The following is a 21,149-nucleotide window of genomic DNA, read 5'->3' as shown; positions in this document are numbered from 1 at the left end:
ATTGTTATTTTGTTCGCGAAAAAGTCATCTCTGGACTTATCAAACCAACTCACATTCCTTCTGTATCCCAATTAGCCGATCTCTTTACGAAACTGCTTGGTGTGGATTATTTTAGACATCTTGTCAGCAAGTTGGGCGTTCGGCCTCACGATCCTCCCGCTCCAACTTGAGGGGGGTATTGGACGTGTACACATTGTGTGCCACGGCAGTGGCATCACAACCACCAGGCCAAGTCTTCAACTCACAGCCCGAGTCTTATGTTGTTGTTAAAACTTCCCTGTATTCTAGTCAGAGTTTGTTTAGATTAGGAAACATATCTTTTAGATATTCTGTATACATAAATCTCTATATATATCACATGTAAAGAACAAAAAGATATCAATTTAGAATATATTCTTCACAGAGATCTTTGAAACTTTAAGAAAAGGTAAACTAGAAAACCCAAAAACAAGAAAAGTGACTACGGAAGATGAAAGAAAGTCGATCTCCAGTTTACAATAATGTCATCTAGGACAATATGAGAGAAAGAACTTAGAGTTTTAACCCAAGAAATGATTTTGATCTTTGTTTCAATGATAATGGTTTCCGAAGGCTTTTCTTTTTTATTGAAAGTTCTCTCGTTTCTCTCGATCCAGATCGACCACATAATACCAGCATGGAGACGCTTCCATAGTTCTTTAGCAGCACCATCCAGTTGGTACAAGTTCCAACTGGATATAAGTGAGAGAACAGAAGTCGGAGGAGAGAAGACCGGATCAATGGCAGCGAAAAAATATCTCCAAATCTTCTGTGCATAACTACAAGAGAGGAGAATATGGCTGACTGATTCCTCTTGTTGATGGTATAGCACACAAATGTTAGCAATCGGGTTACCAGATAATGAGATAGGAGCGCAGTTCCTCTTGAGAAGATTGTCCAGCGTGCCATAAGAAGAAGCCTATCTTGTGAGGCCAAGCTTTAGACCATATTTTTTTGCTGGGAAAGAAGTTAACGGGTCGTATAGTGGCAAGGTTTGAGTAGGAAAATTTCTTGTTTGGTCCTAGGCCCATATACTTATTTATAGTAGGGTCCTACCTGAATTTTTTTTTATCCGGAGGTCCAAAATTAATTAAAACATGGAAATGTCCATAATGCCCATTACTACCAAACGTGTGTGTCTACACTGCTTACAAATTTGAGTACATATCTGGTACACTGCTTAAAAATTCGAGTACATATTTGCTACACTGCTTACAAATTTGAGTACATATCTGTCTGAGTACATATCTGTCGTACTGCTTACAAATCCGATTATATATCTGAATGCTTACAAATTCGAGTACATATTTGCTGCACTGCTTCCAGGTAGAGTACAAATCTGTAAGAATCAATGATAAATAAATTAGAATTAATGATACATATCTGTCGTACTGCTTACAAATCCGATTATATATCTGAATGCTTACAAATTCGAGTACATATTTGCTGCACTACAATATACGTTTTACATCACATATATTGTAGGATCATACCATTAATCTCTAGTATTTCTTTAATACAAAAGAGGTACAATTTTGCATGATTGAACAGGGTGACATAACCACTAAAAAACTAACCAAAAAAATTAATGTCCATAAGAAGCTACTGAATATCTACAGCAAACCCTGAAAGAGATTATCAAGGATCGAGTGATACATAGAAAACTAGAGTAACATATTAGGATGCTTTGCACAAATGAAAATGTAACAGACAACATTTCAATTTTCTTACCACACAAAGAAGCTGCCGCTTTCCAGGAGTATCGGCTCCGTGGTTGCTAAATTTTGCTTCCAAAACCGCTATTAGCGCAACATTATCCTATACAAAATTGAATGGACAAATAGAATAATACAGGGAGTAAGATTCTGGGAAAGAATCTAAGCACCAATTAACTGCATAAGAGACTCCCAAAGAAGAAAAATCACCTTAAGAAGTCGAGACAAAGAAGCTTTCTTCTGAGTGATTGGGACCACAACATTTGTCAGTGACTGAGCAGCCTTGTTGAATTCGACCTACATACAAAAGTAAACTGTTTAACATGTGAACCAACAGAGTAACAATAAATTCAAAAGAAAGTCTGTCATCTCCAAACCTCGTATTTCTTCACATGTGAAAATCTGTCCCTTCGGAAAAATGTTGCACAACCATCGATAGCATAAGTCCCGGTGTAAACCTACAGTGAACAGATTCATTATCACAGAACTAAATATTTGGAGTTTATGACCATTAAATCAAAAATTTCCGCAAGCAAACCTCTGTTGTCTTCTTCTTGTAGAGAGCTTGATAACCATGTTTGTCCAACTCAGGGGCGAAAAACTCATCAAAATGATCACTTTGAACCTGAAATAAGAAATGATTAGCTTTGTTGCAACTAAATCCTTAACTTAAGGATTGGCTATGTGGACATAATCTTGAATCCAAGCTAATACAGCAATTTCATATCTAAATAACTAATATGAGACAAGAATAGTCTTTTTCTTATTTAGTATTCCAGTTCATTATACATGCACTGGAATACCATGAAAAGGAAAAACCAGAATGGCTTCTGCCAAAATTATTTGATGTAAGAGAGAAGTTTGTAACAGTACGTCATATATATACTGCATATTCATGAACTAAAAAATCAATTGCATGTCAAGAAGAAGTGATGAATCCATGCATATAACTGAATCAAAGCACATACTTCAGTATTACACATACGTACTCATGGATCAAACCCAAAAACAATAGCAAAACTCAGAAATATAAACGAATCAAAGCACATATTTCAGTATTACACATACTTACTCATGGATCGAACCCAAAAACAGTGGAAAACTTTTGAATATAACCGAATCAAAGCACATACTTCAGCATTACACATACTTACTCATGGATCGAACCCAAAAACAATGGAAAAACTCTGAATATAACCGAATCAAAGCACATATTTCAGTACTACACATACGTACTCATAGATCGAACAAAAAAAAATGGCAAAAATTTGAATATAACCGAATCATAAGAATTTTGTATCAGTACGTCGTATACGTACTGTCAATTCATACACAAAAGCAAACTGTATCAAACCTAAAAACATAATGGCATCATGAAAATCGATTTGATCTTCATAATACAATCGGAAAAAAAATCAAATGAAGAAAAACGAACAAAATAATCAAAAAAGATGATCAAAAAACATACCCGGAAACACAAACAAATCTTCTCGTCGTAAATCATAACGATGCATCATCATCATCATCATCATCATCATCTTCTTCTTCTTCTTCTTAATAAATTGAGTTTCTGTCAGTACGGGATATACGTACTGTTGCTTCATATACAAAAACAAACTGAAACACATCTAAAACCAACAAAATGGAAGTGGTATAAGTAAATCTAACTTAAGTGATGAATCCATGAGTAAAACAAAATCAAAAGCCGATCTAAAACCTAATAAATTAATAAAAAACTGTAAATCATCAAAATCAGTTGGGAATACATCTATAACGATTACCAAAAAGTGATGAAAATATAACTAATAACAAAATTGATTCAGCAGTTTTCAGTACAACATATATGTACTGCTGAACCATACAAATTAAGTGATGAATCCATGAGTAAAACAAAACCAAAGCCGATCTAAAACACTAATAAATTAATAAAAAAACTGTAAATCATCAAAATCAGTTGGGAATACATCTATAACGATTACCAAAAAGGAAAAAAAATATAAAACATCATGAAAATCGATTTGATTCTCATGATTCGGTCAAAAAAACAAATCAAAAAAAAAAAAAAAAACTAACAAAGAATCAAATAAGATGATTAGAAAACATACCTGGAACAAACAATCTTCAAAAACGATGTCGGGATTTTGAAGCTGCATCGAGAAGAAAGAGAGAAAAAAATGGATCTGAAAAAATGAGCGAGTAGAAATATGAAACTGGTTATAAACCTCAAAGAGAAGGGGTATTTCGGTGATTTTAAAAATGCACAGAAAAGGTCCCGCACGTGTATGGACCAGGGACTAAAAATTTGGGTCCAATTTTATTGTTTTCTTTTTATTATGGACCTCCAGTTACTGGCTTTAGTGGGTGGACCTGCCATTAACTAAGAACACCATAATAGTACCTATAGGTAATTCCTACGTTTGAGTACGCGGCTTTAACAGAGAATAGACCTGATTTGTCTCCAAGCCACGGAAGATCATCTTCTTCGGTATTATTAAATGTGATAGAGTCGAGACGGTATAATAAGATGACAAGTTCTTGAATCTCGAAATCATACAAACGTCTTCACCAAAGGCGCTTAAAGCGCTGGACCAGCGCCTAGGCAAAAAATGCGCCCTAGGCACCAATTTATGCTTGTTCTTGTTGTTTTGTAATTTTCCGGCGCTCGCCTGGGGCGCTAGGCGCTGGGCTTGGCGCCTCACCTTGCCCAGCGCCTTTTACAACATAGAGTGCAAGTAACATTTCATCAGCCTCTATTCTCCTTTCTAACCAGGAAGCATTCGAAGGAGACAGTTTTTTGAAGTTCATTCCAGCTAAAGAAACGTTCGAATTTGGATTTGAAGTGCTCCACTATATGATTTTTAATCTCTGCTTTATCCTCCACCCAAGAGCCATTGATACGGAGTCTCACCACATTGTTTCTTCTTCTTCTATGTTTAGCCAACTTGTGAAAATATTTTGTATTACGGTCGCCATGCTGGAACCATTGAGCGCCAGACTTATTAAGCCAATGTAAATAAATCATATCAGCCACCTCTTCATATTGAAGCCTAATATTGGACCTGGTAGCGAGTTGAGAAGGAGATATAGTTCTATCATCATCCAGTTGGTCTAGTACAACAATATCAGCCAGAATTTTCTCATTCCTTCTATCTATTCTGCCGAAAACTTCTTTATTCCATTTCTTGATTTGTTCTTTTAAGAGTTGTAGTTTTTTCGCCATAATGAAGCTAGCAGAACCACTACACGAAAAAGAAGTCCACCATTGTTTAAGCAGAGAAAGGAAAGAAGCTTCAAGGAACCACATAGCTACACAGCGAAAAGGTGGAGCTCCCCAATCTTCATAAGACCATGAAAGCTTGATAGGTTTATGGTCAGAGATGGGACGAGCTAGAGCCGAAACATTAATAGTGGGGAAGTGGTCCTCCCAAACAAGAAATCTGTCAATTTTGCTGAGCCGGGGATTAGGAGAAGAAAAACTGCTTCTCCAAGTGTATTTCGCACCATTCATGGGCAAATCTATTAGTTCATGTCTGTCACAGAACTTCCCAAAATCTTTCATTCCACTGTCAATTCTATTGCACCCTTTCCTTTCAAACATAAAACGAATCTCATTGAAGTCACCTCCAACAACCCAAGGGAGGTTCCAAATAGCCTTCATGATTGAAAATTCATTCCAAAACCTTTTTCTTTCATCTCTGTCACAAGGACCATACACCCCAGAAAGAAGCCATTTAAAGTTATCTGAGTTGTTAGCAAATTGGATATTGACAGAGAATGTGCCAATGATGGAGAGACTTTATTAGGATTCCACATAATTAGGATTCCTCCAGATCTTCCCATTGAGTCTAGGGCACGCCATTCCACAAGCCCAGGGCCCCAGATTTGTTTAACGATGGAGTCAGAGCAAGAAGGAAGTAAAGTTTCTTGAATGATAAGAATATCTGGTTTATTTGTAGCAACCCAAACTTTAATTCTATTCCTTCTTTTGCAGTCTTTAACGCTTTTAACATTCCAAGAAATTATTTGCAACATTGAAAAACTAATAAGCCCAAAGAGTAAGAGGGAATACCTAACAGATGACAGTAATAGGAGTTGCCTTGCATTCAAACTCGAATGCCCTGGGGTTCCTGGCAGCAGTATGCATTAGCTCCCTAATTAGACCATCCTCATTGTCGGAGTATCCCATACCTTGTACCACACTGATTTGTTTAATTAAGTTGATGGCTGGTGCAAATCTATCTTTCAAGTATTGATGACAACTTTTTCCTTCCCTTTGTCTGTAAGTGCAGCTGCAAAGAATTCAGCATTAACAAGTTGAGTATTAATGTCCTGCTTAGTTGATGAAGGTTGAGAGGGCTGGATAGTTGGAGAAAAAGAATCCGCACGCAAAACATCTTTACATGACCTTTGATTCTCTTCATTGATCACTGCAATTGAATAACCCAAATTCTTGGAAGAATGACCATAGATGGAATTAACCTCGTGCATATCATCTAAATCATCGTTGAGGTTCACAGCGTCCTCATTAACCATTGATTCATCAGCCTCTCTTAATAAGACTTCAGCCTGTCTCAACGCAGCATCTGATAGGCCTTCCGATGCTGAGTTATTGGTGTTACACACGCTGTTGCTAGGGGTGTGCATAAAATCCGGAACCGCGGATTTCATCCGCTTTCGTCCGCAAAATTGTGGATGAAAACCAATCCGCAAGGTTTAGCGGTTTGGTTGCGGTTGATTTTGTAAATCCGCGAATTCATCCGCACCGTAGATTATAACAAAAAAAGATAAAGCCCAGTTAAATAAAGCCTGGCAAAACAAAGCTTATGAGCCTGCAGCCGTTGCCATGTATTCTGCTATTTAGCCTAACCGAGTTTTCTTTAAAATGAAATGAACTGAAGTTCCCCTTCGCTCAATTTCATGTTAGTTTCAGTCCACATATCTATTGATTTTTTTGAATGGTGTTCCTATCTACATTATAGAATTCTCCTTTCGGCTTATTAGTTCCTGGATACTGTTTCTACTCCAAATCAGTTACTTTGTTTTTAGTTATTATGTACGCAAGTTGTTTGATGAAATTCCTAGCATAGCATGTCCAAAGTTCCCTCATTGGTTTTGTTTGTTTACTTTTTTTTTTTTCAAAACTAGTCATAAAAACCCAAGGTGACCAAACTTGTGATATAAAAACCCCATTCAAATGTTGGGATCCATTAAAACTCCATCTTAAACAAAACTGATACAAAAACCCCAAATTTTTAAAAATTAATACAAAAACCCTAAATTTCAAAATTGGTTTCATCAAATTTTATGATGAAACCAAATTTTGGTTTCATCAACCGCGAATTACTTTTGTTTTGTTGGGGTTTTTGTGTTACTTTTGTTTTGATGGGTTTTTTTTGGATGGATAGTGACACTTTTGTGGTTATAACTCGCGGACCGTTTTTTTTTTTCGGACTAAATCCGCGGTTATACCACATTCGGTCCGCATTACCCGCTGATCCGCGGATGTGAAATCCGCGAGTGATTGGGCCAGTCACGGTTCAATTTTTCAAATCCGCAACTTTGACGGTTTGGTTGCGGGTAACCCTAATCCGCAACCGTCCGTCGTTACACACCCCTGGCTGTTGGCGACACATGACAAAGAGTTTGTTCCCGAAATTTCTTCTTCTAGCGATACAGAGGTAAGCACGGTCGGACCAAGATTAAGATTTGAAGAGTTAAAAAAGCCCCAAGGAAATATACCAGAATTTTTTGCCTGAGCCCAATTAATATCAAAAACTGGTTTGGTCTGCTCGAGGCCCAACATAGAAATATTGTTAAATTCGCTAGAAAAAGATGAACCCTAATTTGGGGCATACATGATAATTTTGGGGCATGCAGACTTATGATGCCATCCAATTCAAACTGCGAAGGGGTGTCCTAGTGATTGTAAAGTTACTGTAGTACCCTCATATAGTTCAAATTACATTACTACCCTTCCACTTAATTAAATTCTAATCCTAAAACTTTTCTACTAATTAATACATCCCCTAATTAACTACCCTCCCACTAATTAATCGTTACCCACTAATTAACTCACTCATTAATACTAAAACGGTTACTTAAACCAAAAAAAAATATTTAAAGTTTTAAAAACCAAAAACCCTTCTCTCTCCCTCTTTTTCTCATCTTCTTCTCAAAAATTTCTGAAAATTAACTTCTCTGTTAAACACATACATGGCACCTCGTGTTAAGCGATGCCCTACAAATACGGTGCCGAATCCTGATGTTGCTTCTGTAGCATGTCAATCTAGGGTTTTTGGAAAAGATGGAGATGAAGTGGATAGTGGATCGATTGGTGTTGGAGAGGGAGAAATAGAGGCTGATTCTTTAAGATTGCACATAGAAAGGTATTTCCCACAAACCCACTGTTTATTTTTGCGTATTTCGTTGATTTATGACATGTAATCGATGATTCGTCTCGGTTTTTGTTAGTTTCAGGGTAGTGTTCGGCTGAAATGTCGCAGCCGAACTTTTTTTTTTACACAGACGAAGAACAGTTCGGCTTAAAACTTGAATATCGTATGAGCCAAACCATTGAGTTCGGCACCAAAATTTTCTTATGATAATCATCCGAACTTGAATGCTATTATTTAATAACCGATCTATTACTGTTGGGTTCATTGTTCGGCTCATTCTGATTAATATCGAATGTGCCGAACTTTTCTCTGACCATGGCTAATATTGTTGGCCACCTAGTTCGGCTCATTGTGATAAATATCGAATGTTTCGAACTTTACACTGTGTATGGCTAAAAGCTTCCTGTAAACTTGTCTACTTATACGTGAGTTATCATATTTATTTAATTTGGAAAACTAATTAAGGTTTGTAATTTGTGTTAGCACCCATCCGGGAAAATTCAAAGAGAAGCTCAAAAGGAAAACAATGGAAGTGACTCTTTCTAACTCAAAAACTCCCAAACCTCGAGGTGGTGGCACAAAGAACTTACATGCAGGGAAAAGGGGAATTGATACGACTTTCTCTTTGCCTGTAGAACAAGAGGATGACAATGATGAAGGTCAAGAAGAAGAAGAACTATAACAAGAACAAGAGAAAGTTGTTACATCAAGGGAGACAGGTAAGCACATTCCTCATACGGATAATGTGATACGTCCTCGCAGGGATGGTTTTCCCCATGGTCTCCCTGAAGATGGTGGAAGAGTGTTGATTGACTACAAGGAGTCATGGGCGAAGAAAATTTATGAGACTCCGGATCACAGGGATGTAGTCCGCGTATTTAGACACCAAAGCGCCGCACATTGGGATATATTCAAAGAGGCTCCTGAGGTGGTGGATTTAGCACAAGTCTCAGTTTTATGGCCTGCTATTTTCTATGCACAAGCGGAATTTGATGCAGTTACAAACTCAGCCATTTGTGAGAGATTTTGTCCGGAGACTTACACATTTCATCTCCCCTTTGGCGAGATGGCAATCACTCCAGATGATGCAAAGAAGATTAGTGGTCTTAGAACGCATGGGAAAAATGTTTACTCAGCGGTTTATGAAATGACTTGGGATGAGTTGATGTACTTGCTGAGGAAACTCTTGGTTGGTCAAAAGAAAAAACAGAATTGGAGTTTTCCTGCGCTGCTAAAGAGGTGAAGTTTGTGGATTCTAGCACAAAGAAGTTGAAGAAAATCAAGTTCACTGCTTTGAAAAAGTGTTTTGGAGACACAAATGAGAAAATTTCAAAGGGGGAGTTGGTTATGGACGAGGTCACAGCTATGCGCACTGCTACCGCGTATTTGTTGCATACTTTAGGAAGTGTTATATTTCCCGATAACAGTGGGAACAAGGTTAATGCTCAATACCTTCAATTGTTAAAGGATTTGAAAAGCTTCCACAAGTACTATTGGGGAACCACGGCTCTTTCTTTCCTATTCGAGCAACTTGGAACTGCGTATAGGTTAACAAGTAGAAACATTTGAGGTTATTTCACAATGCTTCAAGTAAGTTTACACATTGTAGTTCCATTTTTAAGAAAAAACTCGGCTTTCCGAACCTACTTTTCTGTAGGTTCGGCTGTTTCGATTTCAATATCCTGAGCCGAACTTGTAGGGGTTCTGATTTAAACCTTGTTTTGTACATAAGCCGAACTTGCTTCTGTTTCCCCAATTTGACAACCTCCATGATCTAATTCTACTGATCCTAATAATTAAGTTTTGTGTTTTGTTTTCAATATTATTGGTGTAGGTATGGATATATGACCATTTCCCGGATTTGAATTTAGTCAAGGAAGCAAAACTATAAAATGGCTCGTGGAAAACAAAAAGGAATTGGTAGGCGGTCCAAATCTTCTTCTAATCCGTCAATTGAAGACCAACAACCGTTAAAAGGAGTTGAAACTGAAATTGACAAAGAAGTTCAATCAAGTGAAGAAGAAATCCCGGAAATGAGGATTAGAAGGTATGTTATACAAACCCAACCATTTAATTTGTTGATTAATGTATTTTATTCTATTGTTAGATTAGGTTTAATTGAAAAAACCTAGGTTTTTCGGAACAAAGAGAAAGGTTCGGCTCATAGAGTGTAATTTATTAGCTGCCGAACCTTTAACCGAAGAACAGTTCGGCTAGTCGAGATAATCGCCGATCAGTTTCATTGGTTCGGCTGTTCCGTCTGGTGTTCGTATACGCCGAACTTAGTTCTGTAACCTATTTTTTTAAAGATATGTTGTGTATTCTATAGGATTATAATTATTTACGTTTTTGTACTATGTATAGGAAACAAAAGGGTAAAATGAAACACCGGGAAGATCAACCAGATGTAGAAGATTAACCTGAAGTGGAAGCATAGTTCTTTTGGCAAGCATAGTTCTTCTTTTGCGCCAACCATAATAATTGTTGCATCACCAACCTACCTTGCAAATCCTTTCTTCTCAAAGTACTTCTCGCGTTATAGATTTGTTGCAACGTATTCTTGTTATTCTTATCATCCGCCTTCAACTTGCTAGGAATTTTAGTGGGTGCCATACGTGCTCGTGTCATTTTATCTACCTCCGCATATTCATGAGCTTTTAGTCTTCCTGCTCTATAATGTCCATGAAGATCCTTTGGACATGGGTGGTTACGACGGAAATACCACTAGTACAACTATGGGTTTTGGTCACGGCTGTCCTTGTCATGGTTAAACTAATATACGTGACTAAAGCTAGGTTAGTCCCGCAAAAGTACATATCCGAGACCACTGCTCATCTCTCTGGACACGGTGATATATCAACGCGTGTCTATTAACAGTATATCTATTTTTATGAGACACGATTGCAGGATTAGTGTTCCCAACCTAATTTGTTCCACTTCCACGATCGACTGCAGTACTCCACTTCCTGCTTTATCTCCTTCTTTCTCGCTTCAAGCCAGATAACAATTTTGATGATGCCTTTGAAGAGATTACAACTGCAATTTCTTTTCTCTCTCTTAGGTTAATTAAGAAAAAATAAATAAAACCCTTCAATAAAATTCCCTTCCTCTTTCTCTTTTCTTTCCGGTGAGACAACAATTTTAGATATTTAATGAAAGTGAAGGCGAAAACACCTCACAAGGTATTACATGGTCTTCTTATGGTAAAATCGTTCCTTTTTATTTTTGTTTTGTATTGATCAAGCTTCTTTGTCTTTTATTTTATCAACAAGGAATGCTTGAAATTTCAGTTTAGATTGGTTAATTGTGAAATCTCTTTCGTTCTCCATAACTTATTTAAGAGGGTAAGCCCCTGATTTTCCTCCGTCTTCTAGATGTAAATTATTTCTCACTATTTCATAGATTTACATTTCTAGGTTTTGATGTTACAGTTTTAATTTTTTTTTTCTGCCTACAACATCAGCTTATGGCGCTCTTCATTTTAGCAGTCAAAGATTAAGTCTATAATATAAATGAACTTTTGTTTGATCTTTAGGATTTCAATTTGAGATTTCTTTGGAAGAACCCAAAATTAAATTATGTTTTGACACAAAATTTAGATTATGTTACTTAACGCTTGTTTTATAGAGAGATTGGATTAAAATATAGAGTAGCACTTAATGATGTGCTAATTTTTTTATGTTTACTGCTCCACTATGGAATTGGAATTTTGGGTTAGAGTGTTGATTAGGGACTCCTAGTACGACCACTTGCTAAGCTTTAGATGTAGAGAATATTTAACATGGGCAGATGGAGTGGATTACTGTCTCTAGTAGCTTGTTCTTTGTTTTCTGTTACACCAAATGTGTAAAATGATGTTGAAGTGGGGAATAAAATGGGTACGTTGTACTGAATTGGCACTTGCCCTTTTTGCTTTTGATTTCTTTTCTCCATTTGGTTTTATTCAGTATTTGTTGGTTTTGTTCTTCTTGTTTTATTTTTCCAGGTTTAAATATTTTATCTTGATTTCAACAACGAGGAGTGAATGTACAATCTTGCGTTTCAGACTTCATAAAAATGAGTTTTCATTGGTTCATCCTCGAAGGTGATTCGTTACAAGTTTGTCTGTCAAGACTCAAGATGTTTTCGGAAATGGCAGGATTGTCTTGGCCATCGACTGTATTTTTTTTTTCCAATCCGCAAAATTATTCCTTACATAATTATTCTTTAAACAACTCAATAGTATAATTTTTGATTTTTTTTGTTGTTGCAGACTCAAAGTCGTGAGCCTGTTGCAGCCAAACATGTAGCACACCTTGTGCAAACCTTGTTCTTTCTTAAAATCCCACTTGGATACTGCAATCGAATCCAAAACTGTTGGTCATATGCTAAAGATTTTTTGAAGGAAAACATGCAACATGAAGTCCTAGTAGGAAAACATGCAGCATGAAGTCCTAGTGTCCTACCCATTTTTACATATGATGATATTGTTAGTTGACCCAGATGAAAGTTTATACATTTGATTTCATTGCTACACGCTTCATGAAGATTTAACCTCTCTTTACTTGATAGTTGAGTGATAATCTGAAATTATTATCTAGATTTTCAGGGTCCATAAATGTTGAACTAGGAACTTCCCCAGCTTACTGCGTGGTCAGAAGTGAACTCCAGAGATAAATTGTTGTCTGTTATCTGTTAGGAACTTGTGGATATAAAGTTGTTGCTTCTGACAAGTTATTTGACATTCAAATCTTGTGTACAATATCCAAATCTCGGGTAAATGGTTCGTTGGCATCCATCTAAGTTGTTTCACTAGTATTCAAGAACTCTCATATTCATTTTTGGTAGGGAAACATCGTGCTTTAGATTTGTGAGTTTATTTTCTTGCAATGCATCAGTACTTCTCAGTAACACTTCCTTTTCTTGCTAATTATAAATTTCCTTACTGAACATATCATGGATATTTCTTGGATTTTCTCCTTATATAGTTTTTTAAAATATTGGTGACTATATTATTATTGTGGTGAAACAATGCATGGAAATAGGACGGACCCTGTCTAACAACATCTTGTCATATGTACCTGATGGTAGCGAACTCTCTTTCTTTGTTCATTCAGTAATACTTTTATGTTTCTGTATTTGCTCTTTGATAACTTCTTTTATGGCAGTGGTAAATTAACTTTCACGGCACTGATGGAGTCTGCGGCACAGTCATTTGTAAATAATGGTGAGCAATACAAAGATGAACAACAATAGGCATTTCTTACTTCACTAGAACTTGGTATGCGTCATGGAGAAATACAAATTTCAAACCTTCACTCCACCTCCTTTCGATTATGTGTGTGTCTCTTATTGTGTTCTTTGAATTTCGTCAATTAGTTCTACTTCTTTCGTATTCGACTTCTGATGTAATTTTGATCACTTTCTATGATTAATGTCTAGTTCTGTGGTGTTTGGATCCCATTTCACAATGTAATTTGAAGTTGCTAAAATAATAATATGTTAGAGGGTCGAATGAAATATACCTTGGCCTTCTTACTCAATAAGAAAAAGATGAAGTTATATTTTGCGTTTTTCACCTCCTTTTTATACTAGTTTCAATTTCAAATTCCTAATGCTGAACATTCTGATGTTTCTTTTGGATTTGGGTGCTGGTGGCTGAGTGAATTGTGCTTGTGAAGGTGGTGATCAGAAATACTGATATATGCATAAGCTTCATGTGCGCACCAAGTATTGCACAATTTTGGTGTATTAGCATGCAACTGATGGTCGGCGCAGTCATCCAGGACTCAGACATGCTTATTCCTTTGGCTGGTAAGTTTCTATATGATTTCTTATTGGTGGGCACCATTCTAGACACTCTTGTGAGGACATTGGTTACTTTTTCCTTGGCTTGTTTCTGTATCTAATTGTTGCCGAGTCTCAGTTGTGAGGTCGGAGTAGCTCTAATGCTTGATTTTTTTCTGAATCATATGAAAATTATTCTCCACCATACATTTAAAATTAGCAGACATTTTAGTATTGTTTAATATAAAAATATATTGTTTTGCAAGGCATGACTCTCACCAGAGTAATTTGGGCAGATTGTTCCCGTTAGTGTACAAGGGATGACAGAAGATTGCTAGCAGTGACTTATCACTCTCCCATTGAAATAATATATTCGAGATCCGAAAAATGACAACACATGCACTTCAGCAATATAAGATCTTACACTGTATTGAATTTTACATTTAGTTTTATTTTTATTTTCTTTTCTTTCGCAGCCAAGCGACATTCTAGAAAAAGAGTTCGGATGAGTTAACGTTGTTGTGGTGTGGGTGCGTCATCCATCTTCAGTAACGGGACCTGGAGTAGGCAGGCAATGGAAGTGCAGTTCTCCCAAAAATTTGTTAGAGGCTGTCCTTCCAATTCTTTTATGCAAATGCGCTTATATGGTTTCATACTTGCTGACCATATATTGATATTACTTGTAATCAACTTTATTATAATCCGTATATCAAGATATATATAAACCATATTGATTTTTCATTAAATTGATGGAATGCTGTAAATTTTCGTTTATATTATCTGTTACTGCTCCACATACTTTATTCTTTTAAAGCGCAAAACCTGCTCATCATCGAAGTATCCTGTATGAGTGATGGTTTTGACACGGTGTATATATGGGATCCGAGACCATTACACAAAATTGGTCCCGGTAAAATATGGAAATTCGTGTCCAATGAACAAGTCTAGTCACGGTGTATTACAGAATTTCGTAACTAATGAGCAAATTTGCCTCGGTTTATAATAAAGATCCGTGACTAATGAGGTTGTGGTCACGGTGGAATATAGGAAATAGCCACGAAAACCACCGTGACCAAATGGTACAGACTTTTGGCCTCGCAGGCTTTAGTCACGGTTTTTCAAAAATGAAATACCGTGACCATAGACATTTGGACATGGTAAATCACCGTGTCTAAAACCCATTTTTGTACTAGTGTACATATCTTCATTCATTTTGAAAACTTTTTCATTTATGTTCCACTTTAAGACGATCTTGAAAGGACAATTTATCTTCCTTGTTTTAGTCTTATATTTTTCCCAGTCTTCCCAACATATGGCTTACCTTTTTTCTTCTTGCTTACTTTCTTCCCACCCCTCTCACAAACCATCTCAACCCGCTCCTTTTTTCTTTGTCTATCTTTAACTAGGACGCAATTGATTTTCCAAGCATGTTCCTCAACCCATTTAACAACTTCTTCTTTTGTTTTCCACGTCTACATATACACAAGTACAAAACTTAAGTTTTATTAATAATTTTGCATACAACAAACTTGAAGATTAATAAAAACATAAACTACGTTACTTACCAAGTCAGTTTGGAAGTGATCTTTAGTATCTTCATGAATGACATCAACAGGCGGTGGTTGATCCTCCATAGTTTCCATTTCAGGAACAATCTATAACAATATCGCACAGGTTTTGGGTCAGGTTCGGCTAACACGCAGTACTCTATGAAAGCCGATCTCACGGTTCGGCTAGTTCGTGTTCGATTTCCAAAGCCGAACCTATTATCAAACATGGATTCGTCCTATTGGGTACTAATATTATAAGCCGAACCATCACACTTGAAATTTATAAAAACAAAAATTATGGTTCGGCTGGATAACGTGTAAGCCGAACATTACACTGTAACTCGTATAATTTTTTATATACGGTTCGGCTTATATTATCACATCGCATTAGAGCCGAACCATGAAAATTATTTGGCGCGAAAATAATTGAAATAAATTTCAGCGTATATATTTCTCAATCGTAGAAACCGAATTGTTCTTATTTTTGATGGTTCGGCATACACATTATCTGCCGAACCTTACTCTGTTGCGTCGAACTAGTTGCAAAAATCATAACTTTTGGTGAAATAAAGCTACAAAACGGAAATTAAATAACTTCTATAACCATACTTGTGTATTATTAGCATCGGGTTCCTCATCCATGTACTCATCTTCGGGGTTTGGCTCCATAAAGGAATCATCTTGAGCTTGAGAAAAAGGTTGAGTTTGGGTAAAATCATTTTCAAAATCCAACAAATAAGCCATGTTTGGATCTCCATCGTAATTGATGTGTATTTTCATAGCTCCGACATAAGAAGTCTTCCGAGATCTTGAGCTGAGATAATGTGAGCTCCATTTGGGATTATCCATCTCATCAGCTTGAATCGCGGCAGTGGAAGCAATAGCAGTAAATGGTCTTGGCTTGTAATCAATAAATATTGAGAATTTTTCATTTAAAATAGGACCTTTAACTTTCAATTTGATGGCAGACAAATCCCATCCAAGTTTAGTTGCCGTAGCAACCTTAAGAAGACCCCCACATTTAGCACCCAATGATTCAAATGTGTTAGTGTACCATAGGGAAAAAGGAACACCTACCAATACAATCCATTTGGCATTCAATTCCTCGATCTCAGAAGAAGGAACAAGATTGACTGAAGAATCCCATGGCGAGAAACTCACTTCACTATTGGAAATTTTCCAAGATTGTAAACCAAAGAGGTTTTCTCTTTCAATACTATTTGAAACCCGAAAAACAGCCTTAGAATCAGAGAAAGGATGGATAATTTCCAATGCTCAGGTTTGATCCATGGAGAATTTACAGCTGATTTAAGAATAGAAGCTATCCAAGAGATACCCTTAGCACTAATCCACAATTCCACATCGACGAAAATCTGGAGCCTTTAAGCTCACGAAGGAGGAACCATCCCTTTTTAGAGCCCCTACCACGATCAAGACTAATGGATTTGGATTCTATGGACACCATAAAAGTGGATTTACTAGGCAGGGGATCCGATGAGTGAACTTTTCTTTTCCTCTTATTTGATACGACCTTCCATTCTTCTCCTTTGCTTCCTGTTGCTTCCATTGAAACCGAGTTGATGTTGGTGCTTTGTTGATGATGCTTGCCGGCGGAGAGATTAGCTCCGATTTGATTGCATTGTACGACTTCTTCTCTCTCTTCTCTCCTTCTAATCTTTTGTCAGCCAGTTTTTCAGTTTAGAATTAGGGTTTCACCCTTACCATGATAACAATGTCTTACTAATTATTAGGAATTTCCCACTAAGTAACAATTAGTGAAACAACAAGGTAGAGAAATCAGAAGAATTTCTTATGATGAAAAACTTGATTACAAAATATGTATTCCCTTAGGCTAAATAGGAAGATAACTAAAAACATATTTGCTAGCATTAACTCAAAATAATATCTTTCCTAACTATTATATTTCCTAACCATATAAACAATATATACATAAATATACAATATCTCCTAATAATTAGAGTTTATGATGTAGGTGGTAAACCATGGAGTTGACCATCCGTGGTAGAAATGTTTGAAGATGGGAGACGAGCATGTCATTAGATTTACACCAAATTTGATGTTGGCAATGTAAGGATCTCCTGGTCTTAAGAATTAAGAAAAAAATCAGATTGGAACACCATCCATGTAATAGTTGAGAAGAAATATTATTTCGATAATGAGACAACAGCAGAGAGTCATGACTGCCTTATATATGCATACAGATACAAGGACAGACAGAGAGGAGGGTAGGAAGCATTTTGGGAACAAACAACGACCACAACACGAAGCTGTTACAGTAGCCCCAAAAGAAGAAGAACGTATGTATACCCTACCCTCGCGCAATCATGTGTACTCTTACAAATCACACTGCTACTTTACGTGCACAATCTCTGAACTGAGTCAGATCTTATTAAAAGTACATAATTTTAACAAGTACAGTTGCAAAACAAACACATTGCTTTCTTGGGCATAGTCTCTGAACTGCATCAACGAATAACCCGTACCTAATTTCAGGTATTCTTTCCTGAGATTTTAATGTGAAAACCATTTGGAAATGTTACACCAGGAATCCGAGAAATATCTCCTCCTTTGATTGTTTTCCACCTGAAAACCGAACAGAATTAATATGTATCGAGTTCCTCTAGTTTGTCTCCTAGACATGAACATACACAAATGTAAATAGAGGCTTAATTATATGTACTTGTATTTCGTAACCAAGAAATGAAGTAAAACAGCCATCTGAAGCTTCGCAAAGTCTGTTCCAACACAAAATCTCTGACCAGCTACAAAAGCCATGAAATCTTTTGTTCCTCCATTTAACTCCACACCCTGTTGAAAATTTATCTTGTCGTTTAAATATGAGGGAGAATCACACACAAACACACACACAGAGACTGGGTAAGTTGACTATCTATCTACTCACATCCCATCTATGTGGATTGAATTCAAGGGGATCTTTGTACTCGGAAGGATTCAGATGCACTGACGGAATGCATAACATGACAGCCCACCCTGCTGGTATTGTGTATCCTGTAAGGAGACATGTGAACTATGTTATAATCTTTATTATTAGCCAAATTTGGAACTTAATTAGTTGGCAACTCACCCTTTATATGTACATCTTTCAATGATTTTCTGAAAACTCCAGGAACAATATTTGCCAATCTCACTACCTCATTAATTACCTGCAATTTTGTTGAAAACTTGTAAGGATGTACTAAAAACTTCAACAAGTTCAACTACTAACGCACCGTACCATTTTGACTGCTCAATTTAGCTACCTGAATTGTGAATTTCATTGATTTATATTCTTTCCATGTGAGTTGTGCATGTTCGGTTTTTCTACTACGGATGATTGCATCATGTTCTTCCTGATAAATTGACCATCAACATCACGTGAGTTTGAAATACAAAGAAAATATGGGTGCTGCTCTGAAAAGTTTAGTTTCATCACGCACCGTCAATTCTTCCAACACTGCAGGGTTCTCTGTAAGTAACTTAATGCAAAAGTTGTTGATATAGAAGTTGTCTCAAAGCTGGCAAAGAGAAGCAAAAACATTAAGTCTAATCCAATGGCTTCAGTTAGCTTTGTTCCTTCATTCTTCAATTCATCCAGTACATGATCAAAGAAATCTTCTGGACAGCTTTTAGGTGTTTTTCGTCTCTCTTGTAGCATAGCTTTAAGGATCTTCATTGCGCGCTTGCGACCTGAGAAAACCCAACCACCGGAAAATTCAGAACTTATGCAGATATCCAAGATGGTCATATTAGGCGCAGAATTCAAGTTTACCATTTACCCGTAAGCATTTGTGGTACGCCGTCCCAGGAATGTCGAGTGGGAAAGAAATCAATCCTTCATTGAATGCAGCAAAACGTTCTCTTAGGTTCTCCGAGGGCATGGTTGGATCATATTCGTAGCTGATGAGTTTCTTTGCAGTCAGTTCAAATATCATCTGTAAAAGTAAGTAGACCAGAGAATTTTCATTCAACAGTTTAGAAAAATGATAAAATTTGGAAGAAAAAAATGCCGGATAAAAGTTGTACCTTCGATGCGGCTTCTTTCAAATCTACGCTATCCTGATTCACCCACAGCGACAAATTTCTTTGTGCCCCATGTACTATATGAGGGAGCAGCTTTTGTTTCGGACTTTCGGGACCAACAAGACTCAAAACCATGTTCCTTATGTACCTATGAATCGACCCATTTAATGTCAATAAACTTGCTTGCCCTAGAATCGTTTTAACAGTTCCAGGATACCAAAATTCAAATGATTGGCCTTCTTACTGGGACATGATCATGTGCTTGACTTCACGGTCTGTTGATACGATGAAAGATTGCCGAACCAAACTAGTTTTGAAAACGGGACCATATCTGAAAAGCAAGGTAACATCTGGTAATATTAGCATTATAGCCAGTGAAATGAAGTGTACATATATATTTTCAAGCAAACTTGACAACCACTTTAGATGGTGTAATATGGAAGGGGTCTAGAATAAAGAGACAAAACAAACATTTAATTTGCATTTCCTCCTCTAAACAAGAGGCAAAACCTGCTCTCATTATCTTGTGTGGACTGTTTTCATACCTTTCCATTCTTTCTTTCATGAAAGGAGGAATATCAGATGCAGTAGTTGGTGTAAAAAACCGATGAGTTTCGCCGATAAATGGGAAACCCATAGAACCGGGAGGAAGTTTCCCATTGCATCTGGGGTTTCTCCATCTATGAACCCAGTGAGTTATGCATATGATTATTAAGGTACCAATGCATAAACTAGCAGGTACTAACATCTTTTTTTGTTAGTGTCTATTTACTCTATTGATAACAGGACGACCTGTATAAATAGACGCGCAAAGAATGCAAGTAAGCAAGCTACGTACCCATAATGGTATTAGAATATTCATATTCGAATGAATTATTTCTAGGGGGTAAGTAGGATATATTAACATTAATAGTCGAACAAATTATTTATAGGGTAGGTAAGATATGTTAGATACTTTTCATGGCTATGTTAGACTTTGTCGAAGGTATCTTGATATTTCATGGCTATATTTTTTGTTTTACTTGAATGAAAATTTTGGATTTCGTTATTAGTAACTGAGATCAAATATAACTCGTCGAGGTCAACTTTCAACCTATGTATAATGAACATGATCATGAATTGCCTCATAATTTATTGATACACTAGAATATAACCCGTGTAACGGCACGGTTCGATAAAAATAATTTCATATGTTTTGGTCTTGATTCGTGTCGTCCGTCTTCAGTTATTAAATAACATGATAATTGGTTCCAGTACTTTTTTAATTGTCATGTGTTTTAATCGAATTTATTTTAACATTAAAACGATCAACCACGTTTTACACGTTTTGTGGCGTCACAGAATTAACATAGTATATTCAATACCCGTCACCACCACAAAACCGTGTGATACCATTTTTTTCTCTACCAGCACCAATGGTAGAGCTAGGGGTTGACTAACGTGGCCTTAACCCCGCTTAAAATTCTAATAACTACAAAAAAATCTTTAATTTTATCCTGTAAATCGTACTTTGCCCATTTAAATTTAAGTTTTAGTCCACTAAAGTTTACATGTTTCTTTAAAAAAAACCTAAAGAAAAGCCTCCTCAATGTCAATTTCTGACTTTGCCACTGCCACCAACACTGCCGCCATTCCCTGTAGGTTGTTGGACTTAATTCTGATTT

The 21,149-nt window shown here is 36.7% G+C and overlaps 1 protein-coding gene, 1 long non-coding RNA gene and 1 pseudogene across 2 annotated transcripts; all 3 read right to left on the bottom strand.

The window, feature by feature from the left end:
- Positions 1-2,110: 2,110 nt before the first annotated feature.
- Positions 2,111-3,258, bottom strand: LOC113354414. The gene is made up of 3 exons (XR_003361868.1): positions 3,202-3,258; positions 2,272-2,358; positions 2,111-2,191 (listed from the first exon to the last, which is right to left on the bottom strand). It is a non-coding gene; the product is annotated as an uncharacterized LOC113354414 (long non-coding RNA).
- A 1,218-nt stretch (positions 3,259-4,476) lies between these two features.
- Positions 4,477-5,391, bottom strand: LOC113352613. Its single transcript, XM_026596415.1, has one exon. It carries the CDS (start codon positions 5,389-5,391, stop codon positions 4,477-4,479), a length of 915 nt encoding a protein of 304 aa, XP_026452200.1.
- Positions 5,392-11,158: 5,767 nt separating this feature from the next.
- LOC113352612 lies at positions 11,159-20,233 on the bottom strand (annotated as a pseudogene).
- Positions 20,234-21,149: the final 916 nt, after the last annotated feature.

Source organism: Papaver somniferum, chromosome 2 (genome assembly GCF_003573695.1).
Source record: "Papaver somniferum cultivar HN1 chromosome 2, ASM357369v1, whole genome shotgun sequence".
NCBI lineage: Eukaryota > Viridiplantae > Streptophyta > Magnoliopsida > Ranunculales > Papaveraceae > Papaver > Papaver somniferum.
This window is presented reverse-complemented; position numbering and strand designations above follow the sequence as displayed.

Excerpts from the sequence above, each read along its gene's own strand:
- LOC113352613 (XM_026596415.1), bottom strand. The coding sequence starts at position 5,391 with ATGAAGGCTATTTGGAACCTCCCTTGGGTTGTTGGAGGTGACTTCAAT.